The sequence below is a fragment of the Tamandua tetradactyla genome, chromosome 5 (assembly GCF_023851605.1).
Source record: "Tamandua tetradactyla isolate mTamTet1 chromosome 5, mTamTet1.pri, whole genome shotgun sequence".
Classification (NCBI taxonomy): Eukaryota; Metazoa; Chordata; class Mammalia; order Pilosa; family Myrmecophagidae; genus Tamandua; species Tamandua tetradactyla.
In genome coordinates, this window is record NC_135331.1 from 33,187,037 (window position 1) to 33,202,416 (window position 15,380).

Consider the following 15,380-nt stretch of genomic DNA (forward strand, 5'->3'; position numbering starts at 1 on the left):
CCTTGCTTCTGGGTTTTTTAAAGGAGCTTAAATGCTTTTTTAAAAAATCTTTGCTTTTTTTTTCTTTATGCTGATTTTTAAAATAGTCATCTCCAAACAATTCAAATATTACAGAAATATTATATAGACATGGAAGTTCACCCCCAAATCCTCTCTGCACTCTGAAATAACTATTGTTAAGGTGCATGCTGGTTTTTTTTGGTGGGGGTAGTACATGGTCTGGTAATCATTTTACCCATCTTGTTTTGTTCCTCCCATTTTTCTTACCCGATGTATTTTTCAGCAATCCCAGATATCGTGCTTATTTACCTGTAAAATACGTCAGAATGACTCCCCACCCAAATGTTTTATAATTTGCTTAAAAATAAAGTGTGGGCATTCCTCCAGGTCAGTACATGAGGCTCACATGTGTCCCTGGTACAGATGGACTATCATCTATTCACCAGTCCCCTGTTGAGGGACTCAAAAGGCTGTTTTCATGTGTTTGCTGTTACTTTATAACATATGTGTTTTAGGAAAGTCTTTTATCCTTTTTCCCTGCTCTTTTCTGTAGGATCACTTCATTTCCCCCTCTGCCTTTGGAGAAATCCTCTACAATAACTTCCTGTTTGACATCCCAAAGATCCTGGATCTCTGCGTGCTCTTTGGAAAAGGCAACTCACTTTTGCTCCAGAAAATGATCAGTGAGTGGGGAGCCGGGCCTGGGGGGTTGCCAAGCTGGAGGTTCTCAGGGTGGGCTGCCTAGATGGGCCCAGGGGAATTCAGGGCAGCAGGCGTGGGTGTGGGGAGGTGTTTGGACGCCACTTAACATGTAGGTGAATGTCAGCTCTGAGAGAAGTAACTGAGTGGGGGTGAGCGGTGGAGATTAAAATGTGTAATACACAATTCATGCCCTGGAGGATCTGGGAGTTTTACCTATGTGTCAGTAAAAGGAAGGTGAAGTTTATTTTGGAGATAAGAATGAGAAAGCAGTGACTGCTCACCTTCATTTAAGTGCTTACTGGGTCCCCCTGCAGTGTGCTGAGCAGGCCCTCACATGCCACGTATATTATCTCATTTGAATGCTTACTACAACCCCATGAGGTAAGTGCTGTCATCATCACCATTTACAGATAAGGAAACTGAGGTTAAAATGTCAGGGACTTACCTGCGAGCACATGGCGAATGAGCGGTAGAGCCAGGGTTCTTGTCCATGTTTCGGCCAGTTTCTCAAGTTCTTGCTCTGAGTCACTCCTTGCTTCAGGGATGAGGGGACTGGCCTCCAAAACGCCATAATTTGCATCGTTGATGAGAGAAGTAGGGTTAGAATTCGGAGAGGACTCTTGGCTTGTGAAAGGAATGGACTTCAGCAGTTGGAGCGCATCAGGAAGCAGTGGACTGGAAGGTTCAAGCAGAAAGGGACGTGATGTCAGGATGCTGCAGACAGAACACCCCAGCGGATTCCTCTTTGAATCCCAGCCCGTGGCATAGGGCCCTGCACAGGGAGATGCTCGCTCTGGACACCCCTGCTGCCAGCCTTCTCACTCTGCAATTGGAGAACACAATCCTTCCAAACACCCACTTAGCCCTTGAGGTGGTCATTCTTGTTTACTTGCCTGCTTGCTTTTTCTGGTAATAAAGATAAAATCTATATTAATTTAGAAAAGTTTGGAAGAACATCAAAGAATAAAGAAGCAGGGAAGCAATTAGCAAATCCTGCACCCGGAGACAACCATTGTTAACCTTTGATTATTATTTCCTTCCAGTCTTTTTAATGTGCTTTAAAAAAAAAAAAAAAATTAGCTCATACCATGTGTGGAATTTTGTATCCAGCCTTTTTACTGGAGCAACCTCTGATTTCTTACTCAAATCCAATTACTGCCTGATCATCACTTAATTTTTTGTTTTCCCTGGGAATGACCCTGAATCATTTTACTGTAGACAGTGAGAATGGGGTGAGGGAGCAAAAGCAGGCACATCAGTTAAGCCAGCTTGGCTAGAGTGGAGCATTCCAGGAGGACAGGAGTTAGAGACGGGAGGAGAGGGAAGCTGGGGCCAGATGAGAGAGGGTTCCTTCCTTGCCAGGCTTTAATATTTGGGGGGTGGTATTATTCTGGGTAGCTAAGAAGGCAGGCTCTAGAGTTGAACTGCCTGATTCATATCCCAGCTCTATTCCCAGCCCAGTCACATTGACCAAGTGAGTTAACCACAGTAAGCCTCCATTTTCTCATCTGAGGAATGAGAAGACTAATAATAGGTGCCTCAAAGGGTAGTTGCAGGGTTTAATGTGAGGTAGTATAAGGAGAGCACTTGGCAGACTGCCTGGTATATTATACTTAACCGGTATGTGCGAGCCCTTAAAATGTGATGAAGCCCAGGAGCCCCGAGGAGCCTTCTGATGACAGGGTTCCTCTGGCAGTGTGCAGGTGGGAGGGCTGGAGACCTGAGGCCTTACAGGAGGCTAGCACTTTAGCGTGGGTTTGCAGGGGAACACCTGCTTGGACTTCTGGACAGAAAAAGACATCTGGGAAACAGGAAGAAGCAGGACTTGGGAAGGCTTGCAGGAGAGAGAAATCCTAACAATCCTGGAGAAAACTGGCATTGGGTGCAGGAAAAGGGCTATCGGGATGGGAGGAGTGAAGGGTGGAGTGGGTTATGAGTTGAGGCAAGGTCCAGTCTTGGAGCTGTTGAGTGTAAGGAGATGGGTGGGTCTAGGAAGAGGTGATGTCTGGCCATAACAGTTCCAGGCAGGTGAGGGTGGAGCAAGAAAGCTCTGCCTGCTGCCAGAGCTTCTCATCTTTTAAAATCAGATAAAAGTGTCTCTCCAGAAAAAACTTACTCCCTCTTAGGTTTCGAGGTATTTTAGAGTGCTTTCAGACCCCAGGTTTCAAATGGTAGCCTGGTTTATTAAGGAGAACACCTTCTTAGCTCTCAGAGGGTAGTTGATGAAAAAGAAGTAAGATCAGAGAATAGGATCCCCTTCATTGTGTGTGAGGTGGGCCACAAAGGGGCCTGCAGATGCACACGTGCACACGTACACACACACACACACACACACACACACACACACACAGACCAGCAACTCTTTTTTCAACCTGGAGGAGAAGGCATGACAAGGAGGGTGGGAGTCTCCACTTTGCGTATCACAGAAGTTCTTGGGCAAAGCCAGCCAACTGCAAGGCAGTTGACAAGGGTGAGGAGGGAGAAGTGATATGAGCCAATTGGCCTTTGGTCAGAAGCCCAGTTGTTACCCTGCCCTTTTAATTTTTTTAACCTCAATGCTGGTATTGTGAATCAGCAAGTACAATTTTGGAATCAGGGCCTTTCAATTAGATTCTCTTGGAGCTGTTTTGCAAACCAGGAGTAAATCAAGGCCTTGGCGCTATTGTGGACCGCCTTGATCTAATTGCCAATATTCTCCATTCACCCTGTCTGACTCTTAAGTGATTTAGTTTGAAGGGGCATATCCCAAAGGATGTCATTGCTGTCCCCAACTTTTTTAGTATGTCTTAAAAAAGATAAAAAATCATGATCTTCGTTGTCATTGGAATCCAATAAAGGAGAGCAGAGGGACTCAGAAGATCCTAAGGCATTGATTGTGAAATTTCATCAATTTTGATGCTTGTAAAACTTCCCTGTTATGGAGGCTTCATCATTGGCAGGATTTTGGAGGAGAGCTCTCCCTGTGGTGGGGCATACAGTGTGGTGCTGCCCAGAGGGGCATACTGCAGAGGTAGACCAGCAGGCTGCTGCGAATGGTAAAGCAGTGCCATCTGTCTGACCTGGGGTTATGGAGGAGTCCTTGCTTCTGATGCATAGTCAGGAAGTGCTGCCTAGAAAAGGTAGCATCTGCCTCCCAGTTAGCTCTGGGAGGTCACTTGAGGCAGAGGGGCCAGGGCTTGTTCCCTGAGGTTGAGGTTGGTGCCAGAAAGGAATGTAACGTGGGGAATGGAGAGAGGGTGCCCGGAAGTGCTGGTAGAGACCAGAATCATGCAGCCCTTTGTGTCATGGTCAGGAGTTTGGACTTGACCTTGAGGATGACAATAGGGGGCTTTTATGAAGAAGGACAGAGGCTGGTGGGAGACAGTTCAGTCATTCTTTGCCTGTCAGGAATAGGAGGTGGGTGCAGATGGTCTGGGCATACCTCTCAGGTTACAGGTTCACCTCCCATCTGGAGGTGGTAGGCTCTGAGCAAGCCTGTGCTGGGAAAACTCAGCTTTCTGGAATCAAAGAGTGAAGTGGCATCCAGGAAAGTGTTTACAGAAAGTCTAACCCCCTACTAACTGACTTAACTTGCCCAACCCCAGCTAGCCTTTTATCTCATTCATCTTCAAATCTACCGGGTGGGGTGAGAGTTTTAGTCTTCTTAGTAATCTGTTTTCAGCAAGGACAGATCTAGATTTCAGAACATCCTGACAATAATCAGCTGGCCTTATAGGCTCAGATTATAGCTGGGAAAAAGAATTTGGCCTTTTCTTCAGGGTATTGGCATTTTGTTTGGTCATGCTTCCCAGCTAGCTATGACCCTCCGTTCCCATTTGCACAGCCAGAAAACTTGCTTCCATTCCAGTTACCATATGCTCTAACCCACGCACTTGGAGCAGCAGCACTTGGAGAATAGTAAACACTCAGAGAGGAGCTTCATTTTATAGGAACAATCCCCACTATGTCAGTAAATCTCTCTCCTGCCTCCTCTTGAGCTTCTCACCTCGGAGCAGGGTAGATTACTATGGCTAGCAAATTCAAAAGCAGAGGGTGGGAGAATTGCCAGAGAAATTTCTCCCCAAGTCTCCTCACATTCTTGGAGCATTGGCCTGGCAAGAATCCTGGATTGTAGCATCCAGGTTTCTTGAGCAAAGAGATCATATCTCCTAATTTTCCTGGATGACTCACTCCGACTTCTGAAGCCAGTGCTGTCATATGAGGCACGGTGCCCAAGTGTCATCACTCCCTGGGAACGTTGGGGCAAGCTGGTTTGATTAGGTCAGGTTTTTTAGGCAGAGGTGCTTATACGGTTAAACTGTGCTAAGCAAGGTCCCTCCCCAACCCTGGGGAAGCTTCTAGGCTGGGCCAAAGCTCAGTGCCAGCAAAGACTAGGGTCAAGACTCCTCCTAGAGCAGAAAGGCTTAGGAAAGCGGTGAAAGTTCACAGAATATGCTGGCAGCCTTCTGTAATGTGCCCTCTCCACCCCCATCCCAATTCCTATCACCCTCTTCTCTTTTTAGGAAACATCTTTACCCAGCAGCCAAGTTACTATAATGACCTGGATGAAACTGTGCCCACTATCCTTCAGGTACCAGCTCCCAGCCTTGTCCAGCTTGCCTAGGGGAGGGTGAGCATTGGAGGCAGACCCCTCCCCCACCTGGAAGTGTGCTTATCTTTGCTAGGAGAGCTGGGGAGAAAGGTGTAAACCCCCAATCTGTCTCTCTAGACACATCTCCAGGAGGTCTTGTGCTATCCCTCACCGCACACCTTCAAATTCAGTCTGAAAGAGTCCTTTTCCCTCTTGAACAGGATCGAAACCTAAAGGTCAGTCTAGGACTTCTTAAAAAAAGTTTGGCATCCATCTTGTATTGTTTGCCGATAGTCATATGCCTCTAAGGATGACTTCCAAGAGACCTGTCCTTCTCTAATAAGAGCCTCAAACGTTTACCTGATGATAATATTAATCATAGAAAATTTGAAAAATATAAGAACAGAAAGAGGAAAATGAATATTCCCCCATAGTCCCCCCAGCATTAAGAGATATCCACAGTTCACAGAAACTTTTGGAATACTTACATACTAGCCTGCTTGAAAGACTGCAAAATCAGTGAAATACTTAAACGATTTTACAGTGAGCTCAGTTTTCACCTCACTGTTGATTTGTCTTTTATTTTAATGTATTTCCCATAAATAGCCATCTACGATCAGTCCAAAAATGCATTATATGTTGCTGAATGCGTATCTCAAATGCTCGTTACTGGGATGCATGTGTAGTTCAGTGGTAGAATTCTCACCTGCCATGCAGGAGACCTGGGTTCGATTCCTGGCCCTGTGTTCGATTCCTGGCCCATGCAACCCATCCCCCACCCCCACCTCCCCCCCCAAAAAAATTCATTGCCATATACTCTCCAAACCTTTCTAGGATTACCTACAGTCAGGTAATCTCTGTAGGATTTTGTGGGCTTTATATGTGTTTTGTCATTCACTCCACACCACAGTCCCATCGTCCCCATCTTACATATTTTCCACTTGAATCCTGCATTCTGGGAAGGTCATGGTCTCAGCTGGTGTCCCAGGAACACTGGTATATGTTCCCAAGATTCCAGACAGCCCACATCTGGCTGAGCAGCCTTGGCTGATGGTTCAGCAGGATGCAGGGAGAGTCACCTCTTACATTTCACAGGTCTTCAGCAATATCCTCCAGCACTGTGGTTTGCAGGGGGATGGGGCCTGCACCAAACCACAGAAGCTTGAGGAGAGGAGCCGCTCGACCCCCAGCGACATGCCTCTCCAGGTGAGCTTGCCCTGTCAGCCCAGCCTCTTTCCATCTGGGTTTCCTCCAACCAGAGCTTGGCTGCCCTGAGGCTGGGAAGATTGATGTGAAAAAGGACCTTCTTCTTTTCCAGCAGCCTCATCCCCTGCTCACGGCCCCTGTCCCCAGTTCTCTGAGCACCTGAATTCCCATCACATAGTTCAGAGCATTTTCAGCAAGCTTTCATTTCTTTCTAGGATCTTCATTATTGGGGTGGTAGAAATACCAGGGAACTAGACATCAGAGGTCAGGGTTCTAGTCTTCACTTAATTAAACTCAACAGATTTAGTCATATATTATTTGTTGAGCCATTCATCCATCCAGCAAATACGTGCTGAGGAGTCCTCAGCACAGGCCAAGCCCTGTGCTGGGCCTTGGGAGTAAAGCAGTATATAGGAGCAGACACAGACCGTGCTCTCATGGAACTTAGAGCCTCCTGAGGCTGACAGACAGAAGGCCAATATTTAATAAGCCTGTGCATGTGATGGGTGCTGTACCAAGCATTGGAGATAGAGCAGAACGAGGCAGCCATGATTTGCCCTCCTCGGGCGTACAGTTTCATGGAATTAACAACCATGAAGCAGGTTCAGAGGGGAGCTTCTGGGTGCTGGGGAAGCTGGTCATCCTACCACTCTGAACCTCTGTTTCCTCATCTGTAAAACGGGAAGACGAATGCTTGCCCAGCTTACTTCTCAGAGTTGTCAAGATTGGGAAAGTATTCAAGAAATGTTCTATATATCTTCTTCAAAATGTAAGAAAAGCAAGGGCTTGACATTCTTGTCCTCACTGGGATATTCTTCATCTTCATTGAAGACAATGAAGAGGCATTGTCTTCAGATTCAGGGGTTGATTTTCCCTGAGCCTTGAAGAAAGAACTGTATTCTCTTTGAGCTAGAAATATCCCTAGAGATCTTTGGGTGTAAGCCCATTTGAGCTATGTTATCATGACCAGAGGCATAGAGAGGTTCAACGACCCACCTAGGATTGCACTCCTAGAGACAGACCAGCCAGACTTTGGCCAGGCCTCTACCACCTACTTCAGGGTTCTCTTCCTCCTGTATGCAGCATCCTTGTCTCAGACCCTCTGCAGAGCTGTATGTGGGGGTGAGTGAGAATAAACACAGTGCTCTCTTTTGGCCATAGGAATTGAAGGATATTGTTCTCTACCTTTGCGATGCCTGCACTACGCTCTGGGCTTTTCTGGAGATCTTCCCTTTGGCTTGCCAAACCTTCCAGAAACACGACTTCTGTTACAGGTACAGCAATAGTTCTGACTGTTGAAGTAGAGTTGCTGCCTCACGTATTCATTCAGCAAATATTTACTGGTTGCTTAGAATGTTCCAGGCCCGCTCCCAGCCTGGGGATACAGCAGTGAAGAAGACAGATAAGGCTCCTGCTCATGTGCTTCATTTTAGAAGCACTCCCGTTTTTGGATAAGCACAGGGCAGAGAAGAGAAAAGCAACCAAGATTAGGGTAGTTTCAGTTCAGTTCCATTTTGTTCGAAAGCTGCTGTCATGGCTGGCACGTGGGAGTGATAGTAAGACAGGATCTGAGGGCTTTAGCATGTAGTCCAAGGGAGAAGATTCACAAGGAAACAAACAGATGTGCTTGCATGTGGGAGAGCCTATTGTAGCCACATCACGAAGCAGCTGGGAACACAGAGGAGGTACAGAATTCTGTCTGGTGAAGCAAGGGAAGGCTTCATTGCGGAGGTGACCCTTAAACTAGGTCTCGAAGAATGAATGGGAACCTTCCAGATAAAGAAAGGTGTGCAGCATGCGGGGGCAGAAGGGCATTCCAGGCAGGCAGAGTGAAGCCTGCAAAGACCCAGGATATTCGAGGCAGAGCCAGGAGTGGAGGCAGAGCTAGGAGTGTGTTACAGGAGGCCAGGGGGTGGGGAGGCTAAGGCAGGCAGGTATAGGAGCAGGTAATGACAAGTTACGACTCTGGGGAAGTTTGTAGGAGCCAGGCTGTGAGGAGCCCTGAGGGTGCTGGCATAGGGCAGCCTTTATCCTGTAGGCACTGGGAGCCACTGGAGGCTTTTGTCCAAAGGAGTCAAAGAACGATCTTGCTCAAGGGGCTTAGGGGCAGAGAGGGAGAGCCATTGGGCCCCCTTAGCACATGAATATGTTCCTTGGAAAGGGTACCTGCATGTGGGTATTCCTGGCCCAGTGTGAGTGACCAGGAACCTGCACCTCATTTGGCAGTAATGAGCACAAGCAGCCTCTGGCCTGTTGCTCTTGCCAGGTTTCTCTCTCCACTGTGTGCAGGAGCTTCTGGAAGCTTCCCAACTCCATCCATCCAAACGCCTGTCTGTTTGGTCATTTATTTGCCCATTCAACAAAATATCTATCTGGTGATGACATGTGCCCGAGCTGGCAGCCCATGCTCTGACCCCTCCCTGATCCCCTTAGCTTGTAAAAATTAGGTGTAGGATTGCACAGCTCTCCCAGAGAATGTTAGAATAAAGCAGATCGGCATTTTTCCTGAGAAGGAAAGGGTTGGGGAGGGGCCTGTAGCTGTCTATTTTTTTCTTTTCTTTTCCTTATTTTAAAAAAATTTATTGAGATAAAATTCATGTGACAGAAAATTAACCATTTTAGTTAATGGTTGGCATTTAGTTCTTTGACAGTGTTGTGCAACTAACACCCTTGCCCAGTTCCAAAACATTTCCATTACTGCAAAATGAAATCCCATACCCATTAAGCAGCCACTCCCCATTCCCACCCACCCCCACCTCACTGACTCCAGGCAGCCGCCAATCTGCATTCTGTCTCTGTGGATTTACCTGTTCTGGATATTTCATAGAAATGGGAATCCTATGATATGTGACCTTTTGTGTCTGGTTGTCCACTTTTTTTAAAAGGTGTGTTTTCTGATGATGAAAGTGGTACATGCTTATGGAAAATTTGGAAAATACGGAAAGGTAGGAAATTAAAACCACCCGTGAAAGCTCATACTCATTGAAGATCATATTATTTTTAGAATTTTGTGCTTTACTTATTTTCACTTATCATAGGCATTTCCCCATTTTGTTGAAAGGAAATGGGTCACAGGCCGCTTTTGAAAGGGTCTCTTTGGAGATGGCCATCTGTTTGCAAAGAGCTGAGTTCCTGCAAGGACAGGCTGAGGCAGGGGACAGGCTCCACCCAGCTCAGGGTGTGGAGGAAGAAAGGAAAACACTTTTGACTGAAGGTGACTCTGCCTTGGAACTTAGAAGAGACTGAGGCTGGCCCAGCCTGCTCGGTCTGTGCCTGAGGCCTGCCAGGAAACCCCCACCAAACAAATAAAACAGCCTCAGTCTCAGAGAACTCTTTTCAGAGGGCTTAAGTCACCCAAACAGCTAATCCCCCTCAGAGCAACCTTCTCCCTCACTCTCTTTCTGTCCTTTTAAAATTTTATGATGGGATAATGCATCCACACGGTTCAAAACTCAGAAAATATGAAATATACAGCAAATAGTCTCCCTCTCCCCCTGTCCCTGTTCTGTTCCTCAAGCAATTATTGCCATTTCTTTGTGTATTTTCCACAGGTATTTTATGATATACAAGCAAATGTACATGCCATTTATCTGCCTCCCTTTTTTTAAATTTAATGCCGCTATCATGTCATAAATACTCTACGTACTGTTTGCATTTTACTTTTCCACTTAGTGGTGATGCTTTATCAGTGCATAGAGCATCCTCCATCATTGGTATGACTGGATAGGATTCCACTGTATGTAGCACCAGACCCTGTAGATGGTTGTTTTGTTATTTTCTATTTTTTAAAAAATGCTACAAAGAAATAACTGTACGCCAACACCATTTTGTATCTGTGCAAGTATACCGAGGAGTCAATTCCTAGAAGTAGAATTGTAGGGACAGATGGTCTGTGCAGTTTAAATTTAGATAACTCCTGCCAAATCGCCTTCCATAAGGGTTGTACCAATTTATACCCCACAGGCAATGGATCCTGGCAATACCTGAACCTCTTTGGACCAAACTGCCCCCCTCTGGCCTCTTCTGGGTGTCTGCTGTGGGCCAAGGAAAGCCTGCCCCTTTGGCCTAGTTATACTTGCTACATGGGATGGTACACTAGGATAGAAGTTGCCAGAAGCCAGCCATTCAACAGACAAGTGTTTATAGAACATCTGCTACAAATTCAGCACTGTCCTGGCCCCTTCCACTTGACTTCTGGCTTTGGAAAACTTAAGATTTTCTGAGGAGGAATTATACCATAGTAAAGAGGCAGCTGCACTTTAATTTATAAGACCAACCTCCAGCGAGTGCTGTGCATCTGTTTGGGGCAGTCATCGGTATGATAAAAAAGAACACAGGGTGGAAGCAGCCTGGGCTGCTACAGGGAGGAGAGAGGAAGGGATCCGCAATGGCACTAGCCTGAGGGGAATCTCAGAGGCCCTGGAGGACAGTGAAGAGCCTGTGTGAATGGGATGGAGAATTTGAACTTGAGCTGAGAGGGGGTGGGTCACTGAGGGGAGAAGCAAGACAGGCCATGCTGTGCCAGGTGCGATTGTGTAGAGGGAGGATGAACTATTTGATGTAGCAGGAAGCACATCAGTTTGTGAGCAAGCAAAAAGAGTGTCCTTGTGTCATTTTTTTCAAACTGCAGTGAGTCTTGGGTGGCCCCATGGTTTATCTGTTAGAACAAGCCTATCTGGGTCTTGGTTTTCCGCCTGAATGGGGAGCACAGCTACAGGTTACTTCCCCTGAGACTGTTCTGGGAACCAGCCACAGAGGGTCAAGCTGGCATGGGATTGGAAGAGGGCTGGGGGGGGTCCCAAGAAAATTTGTTGAGGTGGCAATTTGGGAGCAAGAAAAGGGCCTTCCCACTCCCTTGGGTTTGTTTGGATTTTCTAATCAAGTGTGGTATTTAGGAACTAAATCCAGCTTTTTTTATCTGCATGTGCCTCTGCAGGCTAGGTTCCTTTTATGAAATGTCAATTCCTGAGCTGGAGTCTGCAATTAAGAAGAGGAGGCTTGAAGATAGCAAGTAAGACGGGGACAAAACTAAGAATGTTGTGGAAAAGAGTGGCCACGTCAGGAGGCCCAGGCTCCATTACAGGCCCTGCACCCAACCAAACCCTCTCCCTCAGCTGTCTCCCCAGGCTTTAAAAGCTGGTTCCCAACCTGCTGTTTGAACTGAGGAGCAGCTCTGGAACCAGCCAGTCACTTAGGGCCTCTAGTCTTTTGCCAGCTGCTCCCAGCAGTGGCCTGTGAGGCCTTTATAGTCCCATGGAAGGGCACCTGCAACTGCTGGGAATAAGCCTCCTTGGTACTTTTTTTTTTTTTTAACATGAACAGGCACCAGGAATTGAACCCGGGTCTCCAGCGTGGCAGATGAGAACTCTGCCACTGAGCCACCGTGGCCCACTCAGGTGCCTTTTTGTCTCCCTAATTCTCTTTGTTTTTTTTTCCTCTCTGGTCTTCAAAGGCTGCTAGGTGACCTGTGGCAGAGGCTCTCCCATTCCAGGAAGAAGCTAGTGGAGATTTTCCACATCCTCGTGAACCAGATCTGCCTCCTCCCCATCCTAGAAAGCAGGTAAAGCCCCCAGGAGCTCATCCTCAGTGAAAGAGCCCTATCCCCATGCCCGCCAGGGGCATCGCCATAACTTCAGCTCTGCTTCCTCCCCTGCTATACAGGTTGTCTGAGCAGAGACATGAAACAGAGAAAAATGCTTCTTTCTCCTGGGCCAATGGCCTCTCAGAAGGGAGGGGCAGGCTTGGCAGGGAGGTGCAGATTATCTTGCATTGAGTGATCTCATCTTTCCCCGGTGTCCTATTCCAGCTATGACAACATTCAGGGCTTCATCGAAGAGTTTCTTCAGATCTTCAGTTCCTTGCTACAGGAGAAGAGGTGAGTGAGGCTGAGCTGGGAGCCAGCAGCCAGTCCCCATGAGCCCTTATGTAATTGAACCCCTGCCCTATGCTCACATTGGTTGCAAGGTGGGACCCTGCTGAAATCTAGGATTTGTGGTTGGGTAGCAGATGCGGGGAGTGGCCTGAAGCAGAGCAGTGTCCCTGGGGCCCCCAGACCTGTCCTTCCCATCTGTTCTCTGCCTGGCAGGTTCCTCCGGGACTACGACGCTCTCTTCCCCGTGGCCGATGATGTCAGCTTGCTGCAGCAGGCCTCATCAGTCTTGTATCCTTTTGCCACAGGCCTGGCCTGGCCTGGCCTACTCAGAGTTGGGCTGCCAGGTCCAGGCCCAAGAGCACATGGGTCAATTGGGCCAGTCACCTTTCCCTAGAGGTACGCCATGGCCCCAGCCTCTGTTTTTCTGGAAGAGATGACTGCTCTGATTCTCAGGGCAGAAGAGGTGCAGTTATGCTTTTTCTAGGTGTTTCCTGAGTGTGTAGACTGTGCCTGTGTCACCAGGATGCCAGGATGGCTTTGGCCCCTATTCTTTAGACATTCCCTGCCCGGCAGAAAGGCAGACAAGGGACCAGGCAGCTAAATACAGAGTGCCAGAATGAGAGCAGTTCAGAGGGCATGGCACCTAAAAGAGGCCCCACACCCAGCAGAGCCTGGGTTGGGCGCTCAGGTGGGAGTCATGGCCACATTGAGAGCAGCAGCAGGTTTATTAGGCCCAGAACAAGAGTGTTCCCAAAGTAAAGGCTCCTAGGACAGAGAGAGCAAACTCACCTGAGGCGTCCTTGGTCGTTGTGGAATAGTAGCTTAGCGGGAGGGTAGGATGAGGTGTGGCCAGTGAGTTGGAGGGGGCAGACATGCACATCCCCCATGGTGACCCTCAGGAGCAACTTGAGCTCTGACCTGGAAGCCCCAGGCAGCCACGGAAGGGTGTGATTCAGAGTGTGACTTGGTCAGCTCATATTTTGGAAAATCTCTGTCTGGTGAAGAGGCTCTTGCTCCCTCGAGGGAGGGATGCTAGGGGTTTAGATTGGAAATGGAGTAAGGGGACCTGGGGTGACACCCCTCCCCGCCCCCCAGTCCCTGACTTGGCAGTGCCCAGAGTGACAGACAGGGAGGAAGAGCAGGCCTGTGGACCATTTTAGTGACTGGGTAGGTTGCTCAGTCCTGCCCCAGGGAACTAGTTAGGCCCCCAGCCTTTTCAGAGAGCCCCAGCTGGTTGAACAGGAAACCTAGTGGCAGCAGCCCTGACGGGCCCTCCTCCTGGCAGCCAGTGCAGAGGGAGGAGCCACTGTCTGGACTAATTTTAACCCAGGACACTCTAAGACTGGTTCAGTCTTTAGCAAGAGGTTCTTTCTGCCGCATGGCAGGTGCTGTGTCCTAAGGTCCAGGTGCCTGTGATGGCCACTAGGTATGGCGCAGACGCCATGTCGGGAAATCACACGGCCTCAGGGTGGGGGAGGGAGGTAGAGAAGGGTGTGAGCCCCGAGAAAGAGAGACCCCTTAACAGCCTCATAGGGATGAGACACGGACTGCCTACATCCTCCAGGCAGTCGAGAGTGCTTGGGAAGGGGTGGACAGACAGAAAGCCGCAGATGCTAAAGACCCACCTGTGGCCATGGGCCCCAATGGGTTCACAGCAAGCAAAGAGCTGAGCGGTCCATCATCATCGCATCTGGAGAACTCAGAGGAAGAAGAGGTGTGTCTGGGGTGGGGCTTTCCTTCTGCTGCCCCTGCCCCTGCTGGAGGCATCCTAGGGGATCAGGGCAATCGGGAAACCTCCCTTCTTTGTTTCTGCACTCAGGGAAAAGGCCCTTTTAGAAACCAATATCCTCAAGTGGTTGTTCAGTCTGGGCTGCCCTTGAAGGGTCCTGAGCCAATGGCCGGTGGACTCAATATGGGAAGATACCAAGTTTCTGAAGCCATCAGAGTCTCAGGTTCCCCTCTATTAAGTGAAGAGGCAGGGGGCTTTTGGTATGAAATCCTTCCCAGAGCCCTCCTCTGAACAGATAGCAGTGGAGCTGCTTAGGTTGCAGCTGGGAGCTGTTCCTGGTCCCGCTGCTCGGCATCTCCAGGAGCCCCTCTATGGGGCTACGGGGCTCTGCGAAACAAGTTGGGCACCTCCAGCATAGTGCTTTCTCTCGGGGTTTTTCCAGAAACAGCCACATCTGTGGCTGTACCAACTGGCCACCTAGCCCAGGACCCTTCCCTGCATATCGGGGGACAGTGTGACATAAGGGTTAGGGCAACACAGACTCTGGACTCAGGCTGCTCAGAGGTGTGTCCCAGCTCTGCCACTCACCAGCGGTGTGACCTGAAGCCTTAGTTCCTTATCCGTGAGGTGGGGACATCCAGGGTCCCCACAGCTGCTGCCTGGTCGGCCTGAGCACTGGCCACGCCTCGAGGACCGACAGCTCCCTCCACTGTCTCCCACCCTCTTCCCCCATGACATAGCTGAGTCACAGAGGGATTTTATTGTTGCTTTTTTTTTTTTTGATTTGTAAATTTCGGGAAATTTTGATTGTGAATAAAAAGCTTAAGAAAATTAAGCCATATGGAGCAGTATATAAAATGAACCCTCCGTAGTGAAGAGTGTAATTAAAGGGGGAGCATCTACACCCATCCAGGTCTAGTGGTTTCCCTGCCTCTCCAGTGTCAGTCATCAACTTGTCAGTGTTGGAAAACACCTCTAATAATTCCTAGAAACCATGGCTGTTTGTTGAGTGCCTCATCTCCACCTGGGACTGTCTCCACCAGGCACCTTATTCGGCGCTTTATGTACAGCGATTCTTTGAACCACTTCACACAACCCATTTGAAATGGGTGGCATTATGGAGGAAACCGATGCTCAAAGAGGGGTGGCCACTTGCTCAAAGTCTCCCATCCAGAAGTAGCTCAGCGGTAAAGTCGTAGAGCCCCCGAGGAAATGCAACCTCAGAGGGTCTTGAGTCAATCAGCCGAGGGCCCACCGCCAGGAAGGGGAAGGGCCGGGACTCCAACCAGGTCCCCTGACTC

General features: G+C 48.6%; 1 protein-coding gene across 5 annotated transcripts in view; it reads left to right on the forward strand.

Moving 5' to 3' along the window:
* ASCC2 (activating signal cointegrator 1 complex subunit 2) overlaps positions 1–15,380 on the forward strand; it is a 41,255-nt gene that overhangs the window by 13,204 nt on the left and 12,671 nt on the right. For 4 of the 5 annotated variants that reach the window (XM_077160607.1, XM_077160606.1, XM_077160610.1 and 1 more), the window contains 9 exons: positions 554–683; positions 5,205–5,272; positions 6,368–6,478; positions 7,640–7,752; positions 11,415–11,489; positions 11,931–12,038; positions 12,285–12,353; positions 12,564–12,638; positions 13,884–14,064. In XM_077160607.1, coding sequence (XP_077016722.1) covers positions 554–683; positions 5,205–5,272; positions 6,368–6,478; positions 7,640–7,752; positions 11,415–11,489; positions 11,931–12,038; positions 12,285–12,353; positions 12,564–12,638; positions 13,884–14,064 — 930 coding nt within the window. Of the gene's footprint in view, positions 1–553; positions 684–5,204; positions 5,273–5,419; positions 5,509–6,367; positions 6,479–7,639; positions 7,753–11,414; positions 11,490–11,930; positions 12,039–12,284; positions 12,354–12,563; positions 12,639–13,883; positions 14,065–15,380 lie in introns of those variants that run through there. The other variant, XM_077160611.1, reaches the window with a different exon arrangement.